This window comes from Lepisosteus oculatus, chromosome 26, assembly GCF_040954835.1.
Source record: "Lepisosteus oculatus isolate fLepOcu1 chromosome 26, fLepOcu1.hap2, whole genome shotgun sequence".
Lineage (NCBI taxonomy): Eukaryota > Metazoa > Chordata > Actinopteri > Semionotiformes > Lepisosteidae > Lepisosteus > Lepisosteus oculatus.
The window spans coordinates 6,467,562-6,492,991 of record NC_090721.1 but is presented as its reverse complement, the minus strand read 5'-3'; the positions used below and the strand labels follow the sequence as shown (position 1 = coordinate 6,492,991).

General features: G+C 45.0%; 1 protein-coding gene across 3 annotated transcripts in view; it reads right to left on the bottom strand.

Moving 5' to 3' along the window:
- Window positions 1-2,082: 2,082 nt before the first annotated feature.
- aipl1 (aryl hydrocarbon receptor interacting protein-like 1) overlaps window positions 2,083-25,430 on the bottom strand; it is a 40,019-nt gene continuing 16,671 nt past the window's right edge. Inside the window, exons 1-9 of one of the 3 annotated variants that reach the window (XM_015367795.2) lie at window positions 15,526-15,554; window positions 13,969-14,205; window positions 8,915-8,997; window positions 7,792-7,942; window positions 6,461-6,640; window positions 4,418-4,606; window positions 3,644-3,820; window positions 2,736-2,877; window positions 2,083-2,296 (exon numbers count right to left, since the gene is read on the bottom strand). In XM_015367795.2, coding sequence (XP_015223281.2) covers window positions 2,097-2,296; window positions 2,736-2,877; window positions 3,644-3,820; window positions 4,418-4,606; window positions 6,461-6,640; window positions 7,792-7,942; window positions 8,915-8,952 — 1,077 coding nt within the window. In that variant the 5' untranslated portion in view covers window positions 8,953-8,997; window positions 13,969-14,205; window positions 15,526-15,554 and the 3' untranslated portion in view covers window positions 2,083-2,096. Of the gene's footprint in view, window positions 2,297-2,735; window positions 2,878-3,643; window positions 3,821-4,417; window positions 4,607-6,460; window positions 6,641-7,791; window positions 7,943-8,040; window positions 8,150-8,914; window positions 8,998-13,968; window positions 14,206-15,525; window positions 15,555-25,430 lie in introns of those variants that run through there. The other 2 variants (XM_006640880.3, XM_069184174.1) reach the window with 2 other exon arrangements.

The window sequence follows — 25,430 nt, the reverse complement described above, 5'->3', positions numbered from 1 at the left end:
GGAACCCAGAATATCATCTTCAACAATAGGGTAGTTTGTTCCATACTCCTACAACCCTTTGGGTAAGTGTTTCCTGTTCTTGGTTTTAAACACACTGCCACACAGTTTCCACTTGTGCTTTCTGGTTTGTGTTTTACTGCTCATTGGAAGATATTTATGAGCCTTTGATGATTTAGAATACTTGAGTCAGGTTCGGCACATTTTCACATTCCACTATCTGATCTTATTTTGGCCACAAGATCTAAACTGATAGGCCAGCAAAAATCCATAGTAACTAAAGACCCCGCTTTGAGTCCGAATTTTTACAGTAAGCAAAGCAGCTTGTCAGTACACGTGGATATTTGTCCAAGTGATTAAACTGGTACTCTGTGATGGACAGATTAACTGTAATAGTCAGGATCAAGTATTTTTTTCCTTCCTTCTTTCTAATCTGATTTTGGTTCTTTGTATTTGCTTGTGTTGGGAAAGCGGACATCACCAAAGATTTCATCTGGGTCTGCTTGTACGGTGTTCCCTCTAAGGTACAGCCTGAAAGGCAGTTAGGAAATCTGCAGGTTTTTTTAAAAGTACTGTACAACAAACCGCAGGACCGCAGTGGCACAGTTAATGCTTGCCCAGGTTCAGTGCACAGCAGAGAAACAGGGTCAAGGCATTTGATGTGCTGATCTGTCCTCTCATCTGTATGACTGACTTCCTGGTCCATTAAGAACTGGACTCCTGCCTTCTGCTCCCTGGATCTGTGCCATTTTCACTCTCAGGAAATTCAGCGTTAAACCCCCGCAGCTGGGGTCAGATTAAGTTCCATAAAAAAGTATTAAGATCAGACACACTTCAAGTGAAAGCCCCTTTTCTTTGAGAAATACACAATTTGTACACAGAATGCCCTTCTGCATTACAGGGAAGGTGCGGGTATTTCTGTTGCATTTTTCAAAAGCTAGTTCACAGCAAGACTATCGTATCAGAAAATGTCTACAGTTAATCTGTTAATTCATTATAATTAATCTGCAGCCATGGCAAGGTTCCAATTCTCAGCTTGTGAGTTTTCTGTTCTTCCAGCTGAGCTCTTCCTTTGCTGACAGTAAGTAATTTCCACGATCAACTTTATTGCACCTTTATTAGACTCCTTTATGCACTCGTATTTTGGTTTCAGAAATAATCCGATGCAGTTTTTTTGTACAGGAATTCAGTGAACAGAACAGCCTTATTTCTCTCTGAACAGCTCTTAAGAGCTTAGATTGAAATGACACTGTCAATAAATACTGTTTTTTGTGTTGGTCTAGTTATTAATATTACTCAACTTGACTAACATTTTTATCTAACATTTTAACTCATCTACTGTATATAGCTGGGTATTTTGTTAGAGTAATTCAGGTGAGGTACCTTGCTCAAGGATACAACAGCTGTGTCTCACTTGGGATTTGAACCCATAACCTCCCAGGTACGACCCCAACTCTAGCCACTGCACCACACTGCTGGGCAAGAGCAGTGTGAAGCTCATACCCTGGTGGCCCTATTGATCTCTGAAGAACTGCAAAATGTCTTAGCTATTAACTGAATTATTTTAGCTTTATTACTGAATTCATGGAACATTATTGAAGGTGATTGTTGGCTGCAAAAAGAACCAATATAGAGGAACAATAATGTCCCAGCAGAGCAGAGCAAAGTCCCTTGGAACAGGCTGAAGCACAGGTGCCTGGAAATGTGTACAGTATATGGCGATGTCTGTACTGACGGTTGTAACTGATGTGGCACTGACTTGGACCAACAGAAAGAACACATTTACTGTATGAGCTAAACACAGAATCTTGCACATATCTGATATTCCAAGAGATGAGAAAAAATACGCAATGTTTTTTTTTTACTGTATGTATTTATTTTCTTTGTGCATGCCCTTATCCAGGATATATTTTAATACTGTCGTCATCTGGTAAAACATCTGACACTGTTATGAACAGTCAGAAGATCAGTGAAGCCAAAGTGGTCGACAGTGTTTGTGTAAAAGGCGGCGTTCCTTTTCGATCATTTACATTAGGCAGAAGCGGGCCCTGGAGCCAGCCTGATGCCTTGAAAGGGCCGTGCAGCTTCGTTGCTGTGGTTCAGAACATGCCTTTGTACTTGAGTCTGTCCTCCTCCCTCTTCTCCTCCATCCGCATGTGCAGGATCATCAGCTCCTTCCTCACTGTCTTCGCCATGCTGGGGTCCAGATCCAGGACCTTCTGGAAGTCAGCCTTGGCCTCCTGCTCGTTCCACACCTCCACGTGTGCCTTAGCCCGGATGTAGTAGGCTTTCTTCACCCCTGTCAGGGAGAGAGACGCTGTCAGTGCCCTGCGTAATAATGAATTTCTTTATCCTGCAGTCATGCCAATTCTGCCGTGACAGAGCTTATTAAATTGAGTCTATGAAATCGTGCAATAAACCTGTTTGTAGTTTAATGTATTGTTTGGATGTGGAGGAGGTTGTGATCTGAATGATTATCTGCGACATGAGCAAATTCCTTGCACGTTCTCTGTCACTTAGCAAGTATCTGTAACTATAATATTTACTGAAGACAAAGAGTACAGTATATAACACAGTCCAGGTTTTAAATCACTGATTGTACTGTATGTTTCCATTGGCTGTTAAAGTAGCAGAAACATGTTCCTGTTTCCATAAAGTCAATGGAAAAACCATCAGCTGTGGACCTGGTTATGCGCATCCTGCCCTGGTCAGGGGAGGTTGTGTGGAGCTGGCCTCACCCGGGTGATGGTTGATGATGTCAGTCGTGTGCTCCAGCACCTCATAGTACTCCTCCATGCGGAGCAGGCACTGGCAGTAGTTGAGAATGAGTGTGTTGGCCATCTTTTCCAGCTTCAGCCAGGGTGCCTCCCAACCTTTCTCCTGTGGAAGCATGGAGCCACTCCCTACATCATCCGCCCATCTGGAGGAAACTCAATATTTCTTGAGGTAAACTGCAAATGCACCAAAAGCTGAATTTTGCCATCCTAGGTGAACTACTTCATTAATCAAAATGGAGATGTTCATAATTAAGGGCACTATAGAAGCAATAAGAATTATTAGCCTGTATCCCTAAATAGGCTTTCAGAGAAAGAGACTGAAAATTGTTAGGCGTCCACAGTAGTCCCACCTTTCCAAAAAATGCCTCATTGATGTCTTTGATTTCCTAATCCACAAAGTCCTGGAAGACTTGTCATACTCAATACAAAAAGATAAAGCAATGAAAGTTGCTCTGGAGAGTGTTGCTGTAGCATTACTGAGCTCTCACTGACACGTCCTCATCTCTCTATGATGAAACACGATCTCTCTGCGCTCTCACAGAAGCAGACACCCATGAGACTGATCTCGTCAGCACGATGTGCAGAAAGTTCACATTCTCCCTGCTCTAAAAGACATTGACGGTCAACACAAAGCTACTTACATTTGCACCCACTTATATAACCAAGTGTTTTACTGGTACCTGGCTCATAGGTACAACATTAGTTCCACATGTTAGGATTTGAACCCAAACCCAGTTAAGAGTGAAGAACATCTGCTCCACACTGCTGCCCCATTTACAGTATGTCAACTGAGGACAAATCTGCATATACAATGATGAGCTGGAAAGCGCCTATTTATGTGCACTACACTGATGTCCATGGCATTTTACCTTGGTCTGTATATTTCTGAGGCAGATAATAGCTTCTTTGTACTTGTTGGTTGCGTCCTCATATCGCCCCTGTTTGAAGAGCTTGTTCCCCTGTCCATGGAGAAGGGGTACTGCCTTCAGCCTCTCCTCGTCATTCAGAGCCCAGGACTCTCTGTTGTACTCACTGGGCTGCTCCACCTGGAATACAGCACCAACATGGGGAAAGTAGAATGGTGGGGCGGGTTGGTAATGTGATGGAGCACTGACCAAACAGCTACTGTCGTATAACTCCCAAAGCCTCAGGTAGGGAATCAAATCATAAGAACATAAGAAGGGTTACGAATGAGAGAATCCTATTTGGACCATCTGACTGATTTTGTTATTAGCTTATTGATCCAATGATCTCATCCAGCTGTTTTTGGAAGGAACCCAGGATATCAACTTCAGCAATATTGCTGGGTACTTTAGCTTGATCCACAATCCCACAACCCCCTGGGTAAAGAAATGTCTCTTGTTCTCAGAGCCAAATTAATGAGACACATCAGAAGAGCTGCCAGAATGTATACTATGATAATCCAGATTTTGTAATCATGGCTATGACTTGAATCCTTGTAGATTTCCCATCTAAATCCCTTATTTTGACAGCATAGAAAACTGTTATACTTTATCTGATCTATTTCACTCCTCTACAGAAAGTGTATGTTTTATATACAGTGTAAGGCACTATATTAAAGTTTAGGTGCTGGTAATATGTATTAGTGTCCTATAAAGTTGAGCTGGGGGTGTGCATCTCACCTTGACCAGCTCCAAGACAAATATCAGGGGCTGGGGCTCCTTCTGCAGCTCGTCCAGATCTGGGTAGCCCAAGCTGTGGTAGGCGAACATGTTGGCCATACCACAAGTGTGGATGTGCCAGTCTACAGGGTCCTTCCCTTCTGCAATGCGTCGCAGGCTCTTGGCAACAATGGGGTACAGACCTGTGTGCTGGGGGGGACAGGAGACAAGAGGCACTGTAGCCCACAGAAATACAGCCTGTCACCATGTACCAAGCCAGATCCAGCCTGTCCTGCTGTAGGGAGTGGTGCCCACAGTTTCCCTCATTGCCAACGGATATTAATCCACTCTAGTGATTAATCTGAGGAGGAGAAGAAAGGCGGGGGACAAACCTGGGAGAGACGCCTTTCTCCTCCTCCAAGAGGGGAATTTTTGTAGGAAGCAAAAAGAAAAGGGTGTGAATCTGTCCCTTTTTCAAATAAAAATTAATCTGTTATGGACAGCAAAATGCCGTCTCATGTCAGGATACACTGCTGAGAAATACAGGAGCACCTCTGAAGCTCATGCATTCATGCATTTGTTTTTACACTGCTTAGATGAGCTCACTATAGTTTCACAACCCAAAGGTAACTGCCTCGAGGACATCAGGGCCCTTACGCCTAACTGCAAAAAGCAAATCATATCCTGGGAATATATGTTTCAAATCCTGTCAGTTGCCGGACTATCTGTGCTCCCATGTGAAATGTATTCACATTGGCCTCAAGAGCCTGTTTAAACCTCCTGCCTCTAATCTTGTTAAGTGAGGGAGTTGATGACACAGCACTAATGGCAGGCGATTTAAACAGGTGTGATTGCTTCAGATTAAAACTGCGCCACACAAAGCTTTAACTCTTTGTGCTCTGGGGCATAGAAGTGCACCTATGTTCCAGAGTTTAAGAAGAACCCGAGTGTTGAGCTGCAGGACACAAGTGAAAAAAACCCACACCTCTCTTGTGGGGTTTGTTTAAATAGTAAATGCTTGTGATAAATAGAAACACTTCAATTGAATAGTTAGAAATCTGCATCTAAAGCCCCCCCCCCCCCCAAAAAAAAAACAAAAACAAATCACCCAAACATTAAAGGATCTTTTTCTTTGAGATAGTAGAAAAATGCTATGATTTCCCTCAAGGGAAAAACCAAACTGATAAAAGGCATGAGATTCCTGAACTGACATAAGGAATCTCATCTTGATGGGTGTAATTGCTAAAGCAAACCGATGTTCTGTGACTGGGGGAGCCCATAAATTAAAGAAGCATAGCTTCGCACTAACAAAGGCTAGCTTCAATATTTAGTAATACTTTTATTAAAAGTCCTTTTCTACATGGTCCTGAAGGCACAAAATGTGGCATTTTGCTAAAATGCTGTGGTTCTACGCCTGAGTGTCAGATGTTTGTCTTATGTACTGTAATGTTCAGTATACTAATCACAGTCTGGAAGACAAACTGGTAGAATGGTGTTACTTTAGTTGCAGCACGTGTGCTCTGAAGTATTGACTATTTTGTTAAAAATCCATTAAAACTATTAGAAATTTCCTGGCCCGCTGATCTAATAAGTGTCAGTGCAGAACTGTAATACAAAAGAAAAGCAGCAGCTCTCTTCTAAGAGAAACTAATATTGCAATTATTAAACAGTATCGCATATGAGATTGGAAGTTAACACACAAACGGCCTTACTGTTTGCTCCTAAGTGGAAAATGACATAAATTGTCAATAATGTAGTAGATTTACATTCTACACTGTCACACACATGCATCCCTGTATTCAAGTGCATAATACTTCTTCTTTGTTGTATCATGTTCTCCAAGAACCACGGAGTTTGAAACATTTTTCCCTCATCTTTAGAATCATTTTAAATTTGTCATATCTAATCCTAGGGTAGATGCAGAGTCCAGAACAGCAAGTCTTCAAGGATCAGAGATCATGACATGACTGTGTCCTTTTTTCTTCTACAGGCGGTAGTAGACAATCGGTAGGAGACACGTTGTACCCAGGACTTGTTCAAGAGAGGCCAGTGGGGGCTACTCACAATGACGTCACACCAGAACTCAGCCACTTCCTCTGTCCTCATGGAGGTAATGAGGGTCTCCCAGATTTCCAGCTTGAACATGTTCCCAATCACTATCTCCATGGGCACCCCCACCTTCTTACTGTCGTCCAGCACTGTCCGGTCATCGTCACACAGCAGGGTTCGGAAATGGAAGGTCACCTACAACAAGGCAATGGAGAGGCACACTGGATGAACTGTGAACCCCTGACTGAGCAATGAACCATTGAACCTCTTTTTACAAAAAAGTGAGAAAGCTGGCCACTAAGGAATTCAACAGAGGACCTCTGCTTAAGTAAAATAAATGTCACAAAAAAGCTTATTTCATAGCCTATCACATTTTCCATGGAAATGGATCTCATTCCCATGGCACCAGATTCGTAGTGTTTTCCACACATTTAAGCTTAGTCTTGCATTCAGAACATGTATTTAGGGGACAAAAAATATGGTGCTTTTGAGAGATAGATATGCCTTTCATTGACTTCAGGTGCATCTAACACCTTTCTTTTTCTGACTAGCGCACTTGTCTTTTCACTGTATTTCAGAAAACACTGACGACAGACCCAGGACAGCAGGATCCCAGGTTTGATGTTGCAGAGATTCTTCATCAATTACAATGTTCTTTGGAAACATTTATGGAGTGATATAACAGGTAAGCAATCTGAAATATGGATTTGTCTGGAGTAGTGATGGCCTGGTCATTACAAGAGATTCGTGATTGATTATTATTGTACAACAGACTCATTGGCTGGAGTGGGGCAACCAGTGGTCCCTGACCCCACCAGAGGTTTCCTTTCTCCCAGTGATACTTTGTGTTTTCTTCTCCTCTCTCTGCCCACATGGCATACTGTTGCTGTGGAAAAGCTGTATAATTCTGTTATTTTCTCTGTAGCAAACCGTTGCAATGGAAAGTATAACAAATAAAAGACTGATCTGCAGTTTTTTTATGTGATCCCTGTGCAAAAAGTTCAGCGCAGGGGATGAACATTCTTCTTTTTTTTACTGTAAAATGAAAATAGGTCACAAAAAAATTCAGCTGGTGCCCACTACTACTGACAACCTGATAAAATAAACTCGGAAGAAAATTAAAAAAATAAAATCAGATTCCACGACAGACACAGATTCCACAACAGATATCGAAATCATATGATGTATTGCTTTTGATCCCAGATATCAATGTCTGGATTGTGTGGCTACTGTACTGTACATAGAGCTGCTATGTAGGACCTAGGATCTGGCGAGATGTGTTCCTGCTCTAGCCAGCTCTGGATGTTTCAGAAGATGTTTCTTTAATGAGAGAACCAGAACGGTACCTTTGTCCCAGTGATGAATTTGGGCAGCTCGGAGGATCCTCCGTGTAGAATAGTCTTCTTCACTCCTTCAACATTGAGCAGCATGGTCTGGTCCATCCTGGACGGGCTGGTGCGATCTTGTCCGTGGCTCTGTGTCCTGTGCCTGTGGGCCCTGCAGGAATGAGACAACGGAGCCGACACTTGCTTCCATTTGCCAGGGATTAGCTGGATGGAAATAATGAGATTAGATGCCTCCCCCCCCACACACACCTTCCTCCCTCCCCCTCCTGATGGCCTGGACAAAGGAGACTTTCTCTAGCTCTCTTCTACATGCTGTCACCTGGTACAGCACCTGATGGAAAGCTGTGGAACACCGGAGAGCCTTCTGCTCAGTCACAGAGAGCCCTTTAGTAGCGCAGGGCCCTGACCTCTTGAACTAAAAACCTGCACTTACAGAAGTCTTACCAAAGTCATGTGTAAAGGTGAGATTTCACAATCTGAAGTATATGCAAGCAAACATAAAGAACACAGTTAAGCTCCACATAGCATTGTTTTAATTTAAGAATGATACTCATCAGATTTACTAAATCAAGAAGGGTTTATTTGTGCGGGAAGATAGATATTGCACGTTACTTAGGTATTTGGGAATTGCTGGTTAGGGGTCTGCCTTGTCTTTGGAGATCCTCCAGCTCCCCCTTGTGGTAATCTTAATTTAGTGCACTTGTAAAGTTGGTTTAATTTCAAAAGCAGAGGTTAAAAAAGGGTATTCTTTGAATATTTGATTCATATGTTTTTTATCACAGCAACAAGAAACTATTAGTCCAGATTAAACTCTGTCCTGATTTTGTACTAGGTACCACGAAAGCACCCAGATGTTTTTCATCTTTTACTACCGTGATAATGTTAACCATAGCTATATTACACGTCCCTGTTGTTTGTCTCACAGAAACAAAGGTCTATGAGCAGTAAAGGTCTGTCTCAGACTCTTTAGGAATAGACTATAACTTACTGCTTAGAGACCGATCACTTCGGCTTTATGCATTCTCAGAGTTCTGACTGCTTTAAAAAAGACACTGGAGATTGTGTAAGCAACGTGAGCACTTCAGGGGGCTGTGCCCTACTGCTTTCTCTCCTAAATACTCACCAGCTTTCGATCCTCTGGGACTGAAGGCAGAACATCATTTGGGGGCTTTTATAGCTGCCCGTGTTCCTTGTCTGCGCTCACTGCTATTAAAACGGAAAACAGGGCTGAAAAAGGTCACGGAGAGCCGACTTTAAACTGTCAAATGGCCCTACAAAATGCGGCTGGAAAAAAAGTGATGAGGGAAGAAAACAAAACTATTGATTCAAAATGTGCAAACAAAAATGACACAAAACACAACAACAACAAAACAGTAGTAGATGGCAGACGTTTGCACTCCACGTTCTGTAAACTGGATGCGTTTGTTTGACTAATCCAGTACCTACAGTACTTTGGGTTCAATTCAATTCAAAATACTTCATTAAGCCCCAAGAGGGGTCATTTATCCTCAGAGTGTGCAGACAAGCAGTAGGCTGAGGCTGAGGTGAGGAGTGATTCAGCAGAATAATTCGCTGTTGTATTAGTTTGTAGAGTCCCTGCACTGACACTCAACACTGTAGTTCTGGGTGCACTATTGGGCTTCAGGTTTGTGAGGAGGTGCTCCTCTTGTTTGGTTGTGTGTGCTCAATGCTGTGTGCTGCATGTGTGTATGAAGGTTTGTCTGTCATTGTGTGCAAGCATGCGCGATTGTGCAGGCAAGGTACTTGTGTTTGTCCATATACTGTAGCGCTCTGTGTGTTTTATAAATGTGTTTATCTTGTCTGTATGTGTGTTGATATCTTTCTATATGCATATCCATGCCTTCGGCTGTCGAGGAGAAGAAGCTGTGGGGCAGTGCAAAAGCAGCCTTTGATGGATTTGTTCCTTACAGTGCTCTACATATAAACAGAAACCAGCACACATAAATAAAATATGTGATTCAGTATTTCTCGGGTGGTCTGCACACCAGCATTAGAATCTACATTAGGTTTTACTGTGCCACTTTGGCTAAACCTCCCCTTGTGTCTCCTGCTCCAGAAGTGACATCTTGGCCAGCAGGCCTAATGAAATAAGGGGAGAGTGGAGCCAGTGAGACAGGGGTAAGGGGGTGTGGATAGGGACTGTTTTGTTCTTGTTGTGAAGGAGCTTTCGGCTTTCTTACCGCTTGGCATTACTGTAAAAAGTCCACGGTCTGAACTCAGCGGGAGTGTGCGCGCGTCTGTGTACAAGGGTGGGGGAGGAGGGGGTGTCACCATCATTTAGAAAGAGAGAACAATGGAGAGAAAGAATCACGTCAGCGGCTGAAAACCGCGTCTTGTCTCACGTAATAGTTGAGATTCTCCCGGGCTTGTCTATCCAGAATGTGTTACATGGCCTGCGGCGTGAGGGGTTAAAAAGGATTGACAGGAGCATTCTGTTCGATGAACTGCAGGCACCCTGCCATTTCAGACCCATCATCCTCTTTTCTCTGACAGGCAGGCAGCTCTTCACCTCCGAGCAGTGGGGCTGGAATGCCACTCCCGACAATAAACAGCAGAGCCAACCAACACCCAGCCTCCCAGCTCCGAACAGCCCCCTCCAGCTCAGATCATTACAGCCACTGCCTGCGTACACATGGTTTGAATATGCAGCCTCAGCGCTTTCATAATTCTGTCTTACACAATGTTCCTACATCCACGGCACTGGAATTTCCTTGTTTTTTTTTTTTCAAGCCCTTAGGAAACCAACTGACTCCTGAGTGACACAAGAATTGAAATTTGTGGGCTTCTGAGTACAGGAAGTCTCCGATCTGAAGACAAGTGCACGCAGCTCTCGTTGGGCCCACAGTAATTTTATCACAGGCTGACGGGCTTAGTGGTTGAGAATTGTGGCTGTTTTTGAGCTCGGATGAAAGATGTTTTTGAGGAGTGTTTACTGTAGAAAGTGAGCACAGTCAGACTCGCTGCCTGGCCTTGCTCTGTCTTAATCTCCTAATTTCCATTTGAGTGAGGGTTATTGTGATTGGTTATCCTGTTAAAGCTCCCTTTTAGCTACAAGGGTAGCTCCTTGTTTTACTGATTTTTATTCTTATTAGTTTGTTTTTCCAGTCCAGAGCTGTCCTGCACTGAGCAGTACGTAGTGGAAGCTGCAGCTGTTCACTGGAAAGACTTTAAGACCTGGGGCTTTTATAACAATAAACGAAGAGGTACATCCTGCTTAGAAAAATGCCCTCTGGTTAAAAAACCATGGTCTCCAGACTTTTCAAAAAGCGGCACGCGAGACAGCACTGTGGTTCATTAGTCTGAGGTGAAACTAGAAAGGTCTGTCTCCCCATACAAGGAGACAGAATTATCTGTAAAAATAAAACAACAACCAAAAAGAAAAGCCTTCAAACTGTACTGTCTGCCTACCAGGGACTTTGTTATCAGCTGCTCTCTGAAGCAACTTCAATGTGGCCTTTTGAAACATCCCAGTTCACGTTATCCAAGGCTAGCTTAGTGACTGTAAAAGAGGGCAACGTTTGTTTCTCTGTGTGTCTTTCTGAGTGTGTGTATGAGATGTTTCTGTGTGTGGTGTGTGTCTGAATTGGGGGATGTGGGGGGGTGTGTTTCTGTGGGGAGGGGAACTGGGGGGGTGTGTGTGTGTTGAAGGTGTGATTCTGTGTTTGGGGGTTGTGTGTATTTCTATGTGTTTCTATGTTTATGGATGGTGTGAGTTGGGGGTGTGGGGATATGTGTCTGTTGGGGAGTGTGGGGGTGTGTGATTCTTTGTTTGGGGGCTGTGTGTGATGAGGGTGTGTGGGAGTGTGTGTTTTTGTGTGTTATGGGACTGTGTGTTTCTGAGATTGATGGGGGTGTGTCTGTGGGGTGTTTCCATATGTGATGAAGGTGTGTGTGGGGGAATATGTGTTTTTGTGTGTGATGAGGGTGTGTCGGGGTGTGTGTTTCTGTGTGTTATGGGGCTGTGCGTTTCTGTGTGTGATGGGGGTGTGTGTATGGGAGTTGTGTGTTTGTGGGATAGGAGTTTGTTGGAGTGTGTGTTTCTCTGTGTTGAGAGGGGTGTGTAGCAGTGTGTTGGTTGTTCTGTGTGTGTGGGTGGGGTGTGTTACTAAGGGAGAGAACCAGGAAGGAGGGTGTCATAAGCAGGCTAGGGGGGATCTGTCACACCTTTACTTAGAATAACCACAAAGCTTTCCTGCACTGTAGTCCCATATGTTCCAGTTCCGGGAGGAGTTCTTGTGCTCCTGAAGAACACAAAGTCTCCTTTGCAAGGATAAATCATCTCTCCAGTGAAGTGTGTCAGAATCCCCCCCCACTCCAAGCTGGGTAATGATGTGTTCAGTTCTGCTGGTGTGCAGTCAGAGACTCCCTAAAGGATGCTGCTAAAATAGACTAACAGCGTATTTTAGGAGGCAAACGTGAGCTCACCAAGCTCACTTTTCCTGACAGTGGACAACAAACCCCAGCACGACGCCCTCACCACATGTGAGCCTCTTTCGGGGTTTAAAAAAATACAGGCTTTCTGCACTCAGGGTTTCGGAAAGCAGCCAGTAAAACGTTTGCAGATATAAAACCTTGTCCAGAGCTACACCTCGTTCTTTCAGGTGAGTAGGAAGGAGAAAGCTAAAATCAAGTCTTTCTTAAAGGGTGACACCCAGGCCAGAAAAAGTGAGTGCAGATTGCAGTCTGGCTTTGACTGCATGGAGCCCCACTACTACACCACCAGACAGCATGGTGTTCTCTGAGGGCCGTCTTTTTGGGGGTTTTGCAATATGGTACCTAAGACATGCTTCTTGGAACAGCGAAGCCTGTTTTTCACGCAGAACTGAGGCCCATGGGACACCAAGAGCTTTGTGTGTTGGGAAACACCTGTGTCCATCTGTAGAAAGAGGGGTCAATAATGTCCACAGAGGAGATAGCAGGTTGGTTTCAAGTTTTATCTCTGTTGACTCAGTACAATCCAGCAAATTATGTTGAAAGCAGTACTAAGATACTAAGAATCTGCAATCATTGCACATGAACTTTGTAACTCTGCATATTTCGTCATATGCCTTGGATTTTTAAATCAAGGCGTGTTGTGTGAAAAGTGTCTAACACTTCAACAAAGTCAACCAAGTACATTTCAGCAGAATGAACTGAAACACAAACCAGGTGGATAAATGTGGAAAAGGACATGAAAGGACATTTAAAACTGAAACCAGGAAGCATATCTTTACCCAAAGGGTAGTGGGAGCCTGGAACAAGATACCCAGCTACAATATGTTGTTGAAGCTGATATCCTGGCCTATTTCAAGAAGCGGCTGGATCAATGGATCAAACTCATGAGATCAATGGATCAATTAGCAACAGTACTAATTACCATATGAGTCAGCTGGGCTGAATGGCTCCTTTTCCTTTGTAACCTTTCTTATGTTCGTGTGATTAAAGTCATGTAGTATGCAATGCATTATTTAGCCAAATTATAGATTGTTCTGCAATATTTATTATGTTTGTCTTGATCTTGCCATCTGAACTTATGCTATTTTGTTGAGTTGAGCAAAACTAAGAAGTCCAACCAATTCCTGCTTTATAATAATAGTTCTAATCTTGCAAAGTAGAAAGGTTAACACAGTGCATTCCAGTGCAAGGTTTCGGCTCCTCTAAAATACTCTCAACATTGTGACAAACAGCTGGTCAGAAACCATAGCAAACAAGCCATTAAACTACATGAAAGGAAAGACTCTGAGCTCAGGCCCGAAGGCGCCAATCACATCTACGATTATGACATTGTGACTGGAATTTTAGCACCGCGTGGTGTGATGTTCCAGTACGGTTTCCTAAATGTGGACTCACTTAGAAATGTGCCTCAGAGCATGTACCAGTTCCAACTAGCCCGGACTTGCAGCAGACCAGCTGCTCTGCCATTTCCCATCTGCTTCCATCTCAGACACAAAATGGGATCCCTAGGTCTGCCGGGTCAGTGCGAAGAACGTCACGTCCAGAAAGACTCAAACGCCACTCTAAAAGGTGTAGTGCAGTGGCCTGGGGACTCTAGACGAATATAGGCCAGGGCAATTCCAAGGAGACTCAGGCTTCCTAGATATTAATGGGTTTTGTGATTTTTGCGTCAGTGTCTCAAGAGGAAAATGGCAGAGGGGTGCACATTAGTACACAGCATACCGTACAAAAACAGGAGCAGGCAGACAGCGGCAGAGCGCAGGTGTCAGGATCTGCACGGAATGGCTGGAATAGCAGGGCTGCCGCGGGCGGGAGCTGTCCGGGCCTGCGAGCGCATTGCTGAGTTATTGCCTTCGTCTGCTGCAATCCGGAGGAATTCCTGACTGTTTGCTCCGATACAACAGGGCGCTGCAGCTCTGGGCTTTTTCAGATGGCAGGCTTCAAAACATCAGGCTGGTCCTGTTATGAAAACAGGCAGGTTGTTAGAAAAAGTCACAAGGGAATCAGAGTCTATCCCAGCAAGCAATGGGGACAAGCCAGGATACACCCTTGATAGGGATGACAGTCCATTGGCATGGATCTATTTCATTTATTAAGAAAATAAACGTTCTCCCGAGATGGACAGGCCTTTTCAGTCTGGGAATGATGAAGCAAGGAAATCTCTTACATTTATTTAGCCAGAAAAAAGATGCAGAGATGCACTGCTGCAGCATTTCTATGTTCTAGCCTGCTCGACAGCTCACAGGAAGCTGGGCCTGCTCTGCACTGGGAGACTGCTGTTGTGGTGGTGCACCAGTAGGGGGCAGTCTTCACTTTAGGTCATCCATGCATTATCTCCCTATCCCAGCAAGCAACGGGCTCAAGGCGGGGGTACTCCCTTGGCTGGATGCCAGACCATTGCAGGGCACACACTGACACAGACGTGCTCACACTCACACTAGAATCAATTAACATACCAGCATGTCTTTGGACTGTGGGAGGAAATCGGCATTTCCCAGAGGTAACTCACGCAAACACGGGGAGAAGATACAAACTTCGAGCAGACAGCACACCAGGTCTGGGATGGAACCCAGGGCCCCGGTGCTGTGAGGCAGCGATACCTTACATCACCATTTCCAAAAACGAATGCCTCATTCTGGTGGCCGGGGAAATTGTGTTGTAGCAGGAGCTGTCCTTCTGAAGAGACTCTAAACTGATTGTGTGGTTGTTAAAGATCCCATGGCAGCGTTCCTAAGAATGACAATGACAACCGCAGTGTCCTGGCTAGAATCTGTGTGTCAGGTCCAGTTTTCCCTTAGCTCTGCGGGTACAGCAGTTTCTCTCTTTTCTATCTGATCTGCTGTGGTGGGTCAGGGGTGGTTCATAATGTCTGTCTCACGTTTCCCATTGGGTTCTGCACTTCAGTGTCACTTTTGGGTCCTTTTGGATGAGAATGGCTATATACGGTAAACGCACTGTCGTTAATTAATTTAGGGCCCAGTAGAAACATATAGATCAGGTTCTACAGCTGTTTAAAATGGCCTTTTGGCCTGCTACAGTATTGCCTGCTGGGAGGAGGACATGAATGTCCAGCGTTCTCCCTAACTGAGCCTCATGCTCCCTCTCTTGACCTTTAGTTACATGCCTCTGTGCATAGCGAGCGGTACAAAGGGCATGCACGCCACACTGCTGACGCAGCCTCACTCACACAATCACATGGCGCTGGCTATTCTATAAGCTCCGTCACCCTGGGAGACCAGCTGACCTGGATATTCTGGGATAGGCTGCTGGATCACTCACAGTCTCCCGCTGACTCTGCTCCTCTCGGCCACGCAGCGTCTTCCATTCTGAGCACATCAGCAGTGTGCACTCCCACATTTATCATCGCAACAGCGCAAGATGGGCGTGAACACACTTAAGTGTACCACTAGTGTTGAACGGGGTTTGCAGTCGACAATTGTTAAGGCTGCCTTCTTGTGAATTGGGAACAGCAGACTAGTTGCACCACAAGTAGGGATTGTTTTCTATAAAATCGGTAATATAAACAGCAAGTTTATCCTTGAATCCATTTTCTTAACACTTCTTCCAATATAGGGTCACTGGGGACCCAGAGCCTATCCCAGAAACCAACAGGCACAAGGCAGGGTACACCCTGGACAGGACACCAGTTCATCGTAGGGCACACACAAATACAAACATGCACACTTACACCAGGGCCAATCTTCTTTCTCTGGACTGTGGGAGAAAACTGGAGTACCTGGAGGAAGCCCACACAAGCACAGGGAGAACATACAAGCTCCACACAAATAACACATACTGTACAAATTCCAGCACCCCAGGTCTGGAATTGAACTCGGGGCCCCAGCACTGTGGGGTAGCAATGGTACCCACTATGCCACCCTCAGCAAAGTAGGTGATGTATGTGCAGTATTAAGATATCTGGAGTATATGCATTTACAAGTTGTATTTGTGTCATCCTCCCAGAATTTTGCTGAATCTTTGTTTTGTTTTTTTACAGAGAGATCAGGTAATCTCCAGAGGAAAGGCACCTGAGAGCTGAAAAACTACAACAAATCATTAAAAAACTCTAAATAAAAGGCCAATGCTAAATACTGCATCCAATTAAAAAGCCATTTACAAAATGTTGCACAGCACTTGTACATGGTGAAGGGAACGTCAATGATTTTCCGATACCCATCTAGTATTTCTTAATCAATTTCTCTCAAGTCCAGACACTGCATATGAGCCGAGCTGTTCTGACTACAGAATGTTCTCATACCCTTCTCAAATAGCATGAAACTCCTTTTACTGACTTTTATGATGATGATATTGCCGTTGTACTTGTAAAACAGAAAATAACATTCTCAACAAGCTTCAAGAAATAAACCGAGACAACAGTTCTAAATGAGCACCCTTGCATGCACACTTCAGAGCAAGAACAGGACAAGAGACGACATCGTATGGCCTTAAACTGAGGCTGCTGGCATGTCCAGTAGAGACTGTGTTGCTGAGCCTTCTGCTTGCTGGACACAAATAGTGTTGTTGGAAGTCAATTCCACACAATCCAGGTATTTACATCAACCAAGAGGTCTGCGTGCTGACACCCTCTGTGGTTTTGATTTCTGTGCAGATTTTCGCTTTGCTCCCCTGATTAATTTTGCCAGTGGTTCTCTGTCCTGGTCCTGGAGCATCCCAGTGACTGCTGGCTTTTGTTCCAGCTGGGCCCTGATCCCCAGTGCTTACTGCGGACCAGTAATTGATTTGCTTGCTTGTTCAGGCTTTTGTACGGCTCCCAGGCCCTGGTTTAAAAAATACTACGTTCCAGTGGTCCTCAGTCCTGGCCCTGGGTCACCTCTGTGTCCACTGGTCATCGTCCCAGCAGAGCTCACATTCAATTGATAATTTATGTCAATTTTCTGTTTCAGGTATTTTATGCAGAAGTTGCTTTCAGCTCTCAGAAAGCTGAATGAGAATTAGAATACAGTAGGTACGAACCCTGTGCTAAATTAATGAGTTGCCGGACTGCTTTCATTTGGGCGTGCTTGGTGAAATACTGTATAACCAACTGGACTAGGGCAGAGGAAATCCACTTGCCGAATGACTCGCTGTCCGATACATAGCCAGTCCCACATGCGTCTGTTCTGCGTCAGTTGATCACCCATGCAGGGCTGTTCAGTCAGAAATAAGGGAGCAAATTCTTAATTGGCAAGTTGAGGAGAGACTGCAGACAGTCCTGTGTGCGGCAGTTGTTGGAAATAAAGCACTTTAACTGGGGGACCTTTAAAAGCACAATCTGAGTCCACCAAAAAAGACTAAAACAGCAAGCAGATCAGTTACAGGTAGCATTTAGCTGGAGTCATCCAGGACCAAGACTGAGAAGCACTGCCCGACACTGTTGACTTCATGGAAACTGCCAGCATGTTCATTCAGCTTAAAGTAAAAACAAATACTGTATGTCTTATGTAAGAGGTGACTCGAAAGTCACTTGACCAGATGGGAGTTTTGCCAGGGGAAAATCTGCAACCAGAGAAACAGGTGACCATGAGGAAGGGAACACAGTGGTGAGCTTTGAGGCTTCTGGTGACTTCCAGGGTTTGGAGGAGAATTAGGGACATTCGAGTTGTTTATTTTAAGGTCTCAGGCAAGGAGCCAAAAGTTGTTTGGCTGTGGTGGATCTCATTATCGGGGCATTGCGAGGCATTGCGAGCGAATCTTGGCATCTGTGGACGCACTGGCAAAGGGCTGGGTTTCCAGTTTATGGAGTCACCTATTGCACAGTCCAGGATCCTGCCGGGATTAGTGCCAGGCAGCTGAGCAGACAAGCTGCTTGGTCACACCCAGCCTCACCTGCGTAATCCTTCATTCCACCCTGACCTGCAGCCCCCTGACTCCACAGCAGGAATCACACACCATCCGCCAGGAGGACAAAGGGGAGAGGTTTGTCTCTTGAAGGACTTTGTGTTTCGCACCGCATGGGTTAGAGCACAGTTCTTGCTGCATAAGAGAAAATGATGCCTCAAGGTTAGAAAACGAAGCAAACAAGGGAAATTGTACATGCCTAATGTACAGGAGGGGATTAGGGGTGGGCTTTGTGTATCTTCTCTCAGTGATAGATGTTTACCGATGAGGTTTTCTGTCTGAAATCATCTGTTTCCCCCAAAAAAAACTGTTGTCCCCCTGGGCCCCAAAACACAGCGCTGCCTGGGTTTACTACTGCGGCGAGCTCCTTAGTAACAACTTCTTGTTACAGAAATTTAAATTAGTCATACAGTACTTTTGTCTCGTGTGACGCATTGAAATGCCTCAATTAAACAAATCCATGACAACACTGGTGTTTTTCTTCATTTACACTCAGTCCTCGGTATCTCCGAACTTTAGTAAAACAAGGCATGGTTGCCACTTGAAACCTTACATTTCTGAGGAGCTACTGGAAAGGACATTTTTGGGAGCCTTAGTCATTCAGCGTCGACAGGACATCTGTGTAGAACTCACTATTCGTGCTTCTCTTTCCATGTCAAAGGCAGATCAGCTTGGGTTGATCTGCGGACTGTGAGGGATTTCTGCAGCGTTATTACCAGCTGGTGCAACCCAGGGTAACGCTATGATGTTTTAGATCAAGTGAGACTAAAAATAATCATTTTAAGCAGTCGTGGATGTGTAATCCCCAGGGCTGCCTGAGCAATTTAAAGTGACAGGGCCACATTCCATGTGGAAGAGTGGTTAGGGCTCTGGACTTGCGATCACGGGTTCGAGCCTCAGGTGGGGTTGTAATCTCAAACAAAGCACTTTGCCCAGAGTGCTCCAGCACACAGAACTGCACACAGAATAAACAGATGCCAGAAACATCATACGCAAAATTAAAATATGTAACTGTAGCTTCTTGACGCTGTCTTGGACAAAAGTATCAGCTAAACATGATGCTGTAAATCCTTAATGCTTCCAAATTACCCCACGCTTACAGCACTAAGCTTTTTTCTCTTGTCTCCCAGGGACTCCCACTGTCTTGACAATGCTACCCAGAGGAAGACAGGTTTTCTCATTTTCCTTTTCTCTAGCTATAAAACCCAAAACTAACAGAAAACAACATTACGTAGCATTTGTCACATTTAAATCCAGGACAAACTGTCTGTGACACCAGACATGCAAAGACAAGGAAGAGAGGTGTTGCAAAAGAAAAATAAAACAGAAAATAAGAAACCAATTGCCATGGTATCCTTTCATAAGGCAGAATAAGATTTTCTGAATGCAGGGACCTTAGACACAGGCGTGACACAACATTTTTAAGACCCAGAAAAACGTTTTTAGAAACCGTCAGGTAAGACGAAGCTTTTAATTGCTCAGTCCTCGTAGGAGGTGGCCCTGGCCAGACACCTGCTATTTTTTTTACCAGCTCTTTACAGTGATTAAGAAGTGCTGCCTGCAGGAACACTCCCAGAAGCCCTTTCCCACTGGGGCCGTGGTCATGACGATGTGAGCTCAGGTTTGAGTGGGTGGTTCACAGTGCAGCAGGGAAGCGGGGGGGGGGGGGGGAGGGAAGGAGAGGGAGGGGGGATGGAGAGAGAAGGGCAGAGTGGCGTCATGTCCTTTTAATAAGATTGGCTGTTTGGCTCCAACACTCCTAGTCAGTCTTTCCGTCACATTACATAACCAACATTTAGCAGAGAGGGGAATTGTCTGGGCAACCAGTCCATTTCCTACGTCACTGCCATAGGGCAGGATTAAACTGCCGGGCTCTGAGGTGGCAGATTGAAGATCTGCAATTGTTTTATCTTTTTATCTCCACCCCCCCATCACCATTTCTTTCTGCCCACCCACACGACATGGCTGCAACTGACTGTAAAGCTCCTACCTAATAGCCCCCCCATCAGCAACTAGGTTAAGGCTTTAGGTTGGGGGGGTGGAGGGGGGACAGACAGTACTTTGATTGTGTGGAACACACACATAGTGTCTCAAACACCATCAGCCCAAAAGAAACAAAACTGAGTGTTCATTTCCCTTTTCTCTGCGTCTGTCCTCAGACGCCTGTAAGAGACAGGAAGCTTATTTCCAAAGCACCTGCAGAGTATTCAAGGCTGGTGTTCAATCCAGCGAGCAATGAAGGCCGGAACAGAGGCCTCACTGTGCAATCACTGTCACAACAGTCAGCAGGAAAAGAGCAGGACTGGAGGCTGTGCAGAACAGCCTGTTTTTTTCAATCCTGTCAAGCTGCCTCTCCACGATCTAATATATTCAGGAAGCAGCGAAGGGGGTATTTTGAGGGAGGGACAGAAAATCAGAAGAGAAACCCAGCACGCTGGTCCAGGAAGTGCTAGAAACTCCCGACTAGACACGTGTGCTAACCACCTGCCGTTCCACAGAACGGACCCCGCAGACCAGCTAACCTGTGAATATACACACCCTTCCCGGGGATCACCATAATGGAAATGGCAAAAAGAACACGGCAGTGCTCCAACAAATACAACCTTTGCGCACTGAATAGAAACATCAAGAACCTATGCACGCCCCAGTGACACGTGGGACTGTCAGAGACGTCCCCTGCTGCCAACCAACGGCAGCTCCTCTGCGTTAAGAGAGCTGTAGCAGACAGGCCGTGCGCCCGCCCCTCCGGATCTGACCAAGCAAGAGCTCTGGAAATGGCTGAGGGTGCGCAAATGACAGACTGCTTGGATACACCTGCTGGGGCGGTAGAGCCACTGGTCCGTACCCACCAGAGAGCCTGTCGTCTCCCCCGGGGGGCGTGGGCAAGCTCCACAAGCCGGGCTCAACTGTGCTGCTGACGTCCTGCGCTGAAAAGCATGGGTTCAGGGGGGGTTGTTGGGGGGGATACGGTCCTGTTAATGCAGTCTCTGTGGGCCAGTTAATTTATCAAGATGGCTTGGGAATGTCCTGCGCACCTCAGCGCTAATATTATCAGCCTTCCAGACTGAAATCCTTCTGGAATGTGAAGGGGGAAGGGGGGGGTCAAAATTAGAGAATAATTCCCTGCTGCTGTTTTTTTTCCCCCCTTGCTTCCAAACAAGTGCGTTTCAGCACTAAAACAAATGCCAAGAGCTTTTTGAGAGCTGGTCTGCATCGTGCCGCCTCCTCTCAATCTGTTCTCTAGAGTTATCGAGGTCACCTGCAAACGAATCAGGTGTTCTCTGCTTTGGAAAGTCACTGATTCCTTACAATTCTTACCTACAGGCTAAATGACTAAAAAAAAGGCTTTAAAAGCCACTGATAACTGCAATGGATATTGCGTATTTTCACACACATACTGATCAAACCAGCTTCTCACATGAGACAAGTGCTATGCAGACCTGTGGCCAGAGCTGCCGGCACATCCATGGGATTAACAGCACACTTTTGCAGCTTTCACACAATTTCCATGAAGTGTTTCTAGGTTGTAAACCCACCATTCAGTACTGGTACAGCCCCGAGTTCTGAAACTCTCCTGGCACATTTGGAAGCAGATGACTCACCAAACCTTATCCTTCAGTTGCTAGGAACAGAGGAAGACAGAGGGAACCACAAGCCATGGATACAGATTAACTCTTTCCTTTTCCTGCCCGGCTTGCAAAACAGATTGGCAACACTAAAAAGAAGCCTTACCTCAAGATAGCATCGTCCACCCGTGTTCATTTAACAGCAGCAAAGCTTAAGCCAGAAAATGAATGGCCTGAAGTTTCATACTGCATTCTTTGCAACACTGGACCTTGTATGCAACACAAAAATGTAGAGATGCCTTCCATCTTACCTAGTAATTGTTGATACAATCCTTCATAACCACAGAGTTCCCTAATCAAAGTCATTTTGGGGAAAAAAAACAACTTAATGCATAATCAGGAAGGTCATCAGACATCCAGCATCTACAGTCTTGCTCCTGTGCATGATATTGAAGTTTGTCATCAACACAGATTAGCTTTAGGAAACACTCCACTAGTCTATGAAATATGCATTTTCCGACTGTGGACCTGAGCAGGCTTGTTCCTTGTCTGAACAGCAATCCACCCTCCAGGAAAATCATTTGAGGAAATTCGACCCTGACTTTGTCCATTCAGATAATCCAAGACTGGCAATGTCCCATGCAAACTGATGACCTCAATATGGTTTTAGATTTCGATCTGTCCAAACCAGGCAGCTGCTCTTGTGTCAAGCATGTCTCTCGCAGGATTTCAGCTGGACAGAGGAGGTACACTACAGCTCCCCTCTATTTCCCTTCCATTGGCACACGTGATGATCAGTCCTATTTAAGTCTCGGTCATGAGACACATAGTGCAAACTTGATGAGGAGAAGGGAGATGCCTTTGCAGGATTCAGAGATGGAGACACGCAGGGAACAAGTCAGCACAGGGATAAGCACAGACACCCAGACTTAAGTTTTAAGCAAATCTAAACCTGGCAGTTAAGATTTTTCCCATTTTTACATGAATGTTCTAATGCAGAAATACATAAGAAAAATTGAGGGCCTGTACATTTTATAGTTAAGTACCATTCAAAGATAACAAGAACTTCAAATCTCTCCCAGACTTCTGAACAGCACCTAGTGAAGTATAGGCAGTCAATATCATTTATATAAGCATTACCTGCAGTTTAAGGCCTGGGGTTTAAAAGGACAGGAAAACTTTTCCCCACAAAATGAGAGGATTTAATAAAAAGGCTAGCTTTCAGAGAATTTTATAAGGTATCTTGTTTTAGTTCTCCAATGTAAGGGTCTTCAAGGTTACTTACATGAATTGCACATACATACACCCAATCTCGTCAGACTGAAGCTTGGCTGCTCTCATACAAAAAGCTAAAGAATTACTCAAGACGTACCTTACAATCAAGGTTGGTGTTCTCCTTTAGCTTTGACTGTGGTTCATAAAGACATATCAGAAGAGAGGGATACAAAGTTTCAATTGCAATTAAGTGGTTAAATCCATAGCGAATTTTTTAGCTCTAAGCTTTCAGGGTAAGCCGACTGCTTACATTGCTCAACAATCACGAACCTTATCTACTAGTAAACCTGTTAACCTACACATTAACACAGCTACAAGGTTGAATAGTGTCCAGTCTTACTACTCCTTGAACCATGATATGTTAAAGGCTGTCTGGCTACTGAGCCTTTTATCTAAAGAGTAAATATTAGACAACACAAAGTGATTCTTTTTGGAAACCATGACCTCTGCCTCCCACCCCCACACCACAAATAACACCAGACAAAACAGTTGTGCTGAAACGGTTTTTTTATTTTTCTGTTACACAACACGCATGCCAAAAAATGCAATCAAAAGGTTTCCGTAACGGTTACAGGTGAAAGAAAGCAGTCCAAATTTCTCTTTAAAAAAAAAGGTCCAAACTAGCTAAATGGAGAAACGCTTATCTGTTTTTTTACAAATCTGTGTTTGACCACGCCGAGCAGAAAGGAACCAAGCTGCGAGGCACATTGGAATCTTTTTTAAAAAGAGCTCCCACAAGCCAAATTGATTACGAAGGCAAAGACCGGACCAAATCAATGAAGTATGACATCCTAGATCAAGGACAGAAAGACCGGAGGAAGGGAAGAGTGAGCCCTTGCAGGTGCCACTGAATTTAAAGAATATTAAGCCGGCGGCAGTTTTCAATAGATACTGAAAATCCTTGCAGTCGTTTTGCTGTATTACGAATAGTGGTTACACAACCTTCCCAAAGCACAGACAGAACATGACGCTGCAGTTCAGGAATAGCCTTCCACTTCCTGGTACTACAGCTCGAGTCAGCCCACATGGCTGCGATCACAGGTCCACCCGAGTCCCACATGCTCACTGATGCTCATTTACAGCCGGGAAGATCAGTGAAGGTTTTTTTAGAACGGGGATACAAGCTTAATGTGCGATGGGTGGGGGGAGGAAACATCACATCTCGCTGCCCTTCAGAAGGGTTTTGCAGGTGAAGTCCTGTGGAGGACTTTACTGCTTCATGGACATTCACAGTCGCTTCAAACGAGAAAAAGCCTGCGACGCTTTTATCAACTTGGTCACTGAACAATCACATGCTGGGGGAAATCAGAACCTTGGTCGCTGAAACAGGAATCAAACGAGAAAAAAAGTAATTGGGGGAAAAAATGCAAAGAATGAATGAAAGAATTAAAGGAATGTAACTGAAAGAATTCCAAATTAAATCATGATGGATAAGCCATTAACAATCATAAGACGCCATTGCCGAACCGTACTGTGCAATGCGGTAGAACCCAGCCTTCCTGGAGGTTTTAAGAATGAGTAGGGGGTTTGTGTGGGCATGGTGCTTCTAGCAGTTTTTCAGCTTTTCCCACATCATGGCACCTCAGCCTTGCTCTGCCCTCTGCTGCCAAGGTGTTGAGCGAAAGCCATCTCTAATTAAAGGGATGGCTGAGCCCAGGGAGTGGGTGAGGGCCAAGGACAATGGATTGGCGGCTCCAGTTACTAGTGACAGGGGGCTCATGTTAAACACCTACAGATGCCCTGCTTGACACAACAACAACTGAAATGCTCAGCTAGAGGTGAAGGAACAAGAAAACATGCCCATAGAAACAGTACACACACAACCCTCACACAACAGACCAACACACCAGCCTGCTGCATCGGCATGCCAAGCTACCAGACACAGTGATAGTGTCCCCCATATACTGTTCATGTTGCTTTGTCAAAGCTGCAGTTTTTTAAATGATATTTAGAGAACAAGCTATATTTTTCCAGGGGGCTAAGAGGTCACACTCAACTCTTCTCTCTTCTTCATTCTGGTATCCTGGCCACCAGACTCATGAAAGCACAAATCCCGACCCGCAGACCGACCGTGACGAGTCGGAGCTTGGCCAGGCTGTGCGTCGATCACGCCCTGTACGGGCGGGGGAGCGGGGGTGGGGAGAGGGGATGGTCAGTGTCCAAGAGCCATCCTGCTTTTCTGCACCCCTCCCAGCTCCCAGCCTCTGGGCCCTGGGCTGCACAGGAAGGCATCTGGTTCTGCTTACTGCCGAGCATTTTCCCCACCTTTGTTTTTCAAGTCTGCCTGGCCCTTTTAAAGGGCCACGTTTTCATATCCTGTTTTCTTCCTTCGCCTTCTTTTCTGCCCTTTGAGGAGAGATTTACGATTGGCCGAGGGTTATTTTTGTGTGAGGGAGTGCGTGCGGATACCGTGAGCTGAGAGAGTCGGGCACAGCATTGCTCAAAAAAATATTCCCCCGGTCGCAAGACCAGCCAGAGAACCATACACATTCCTGGCTGACTCAA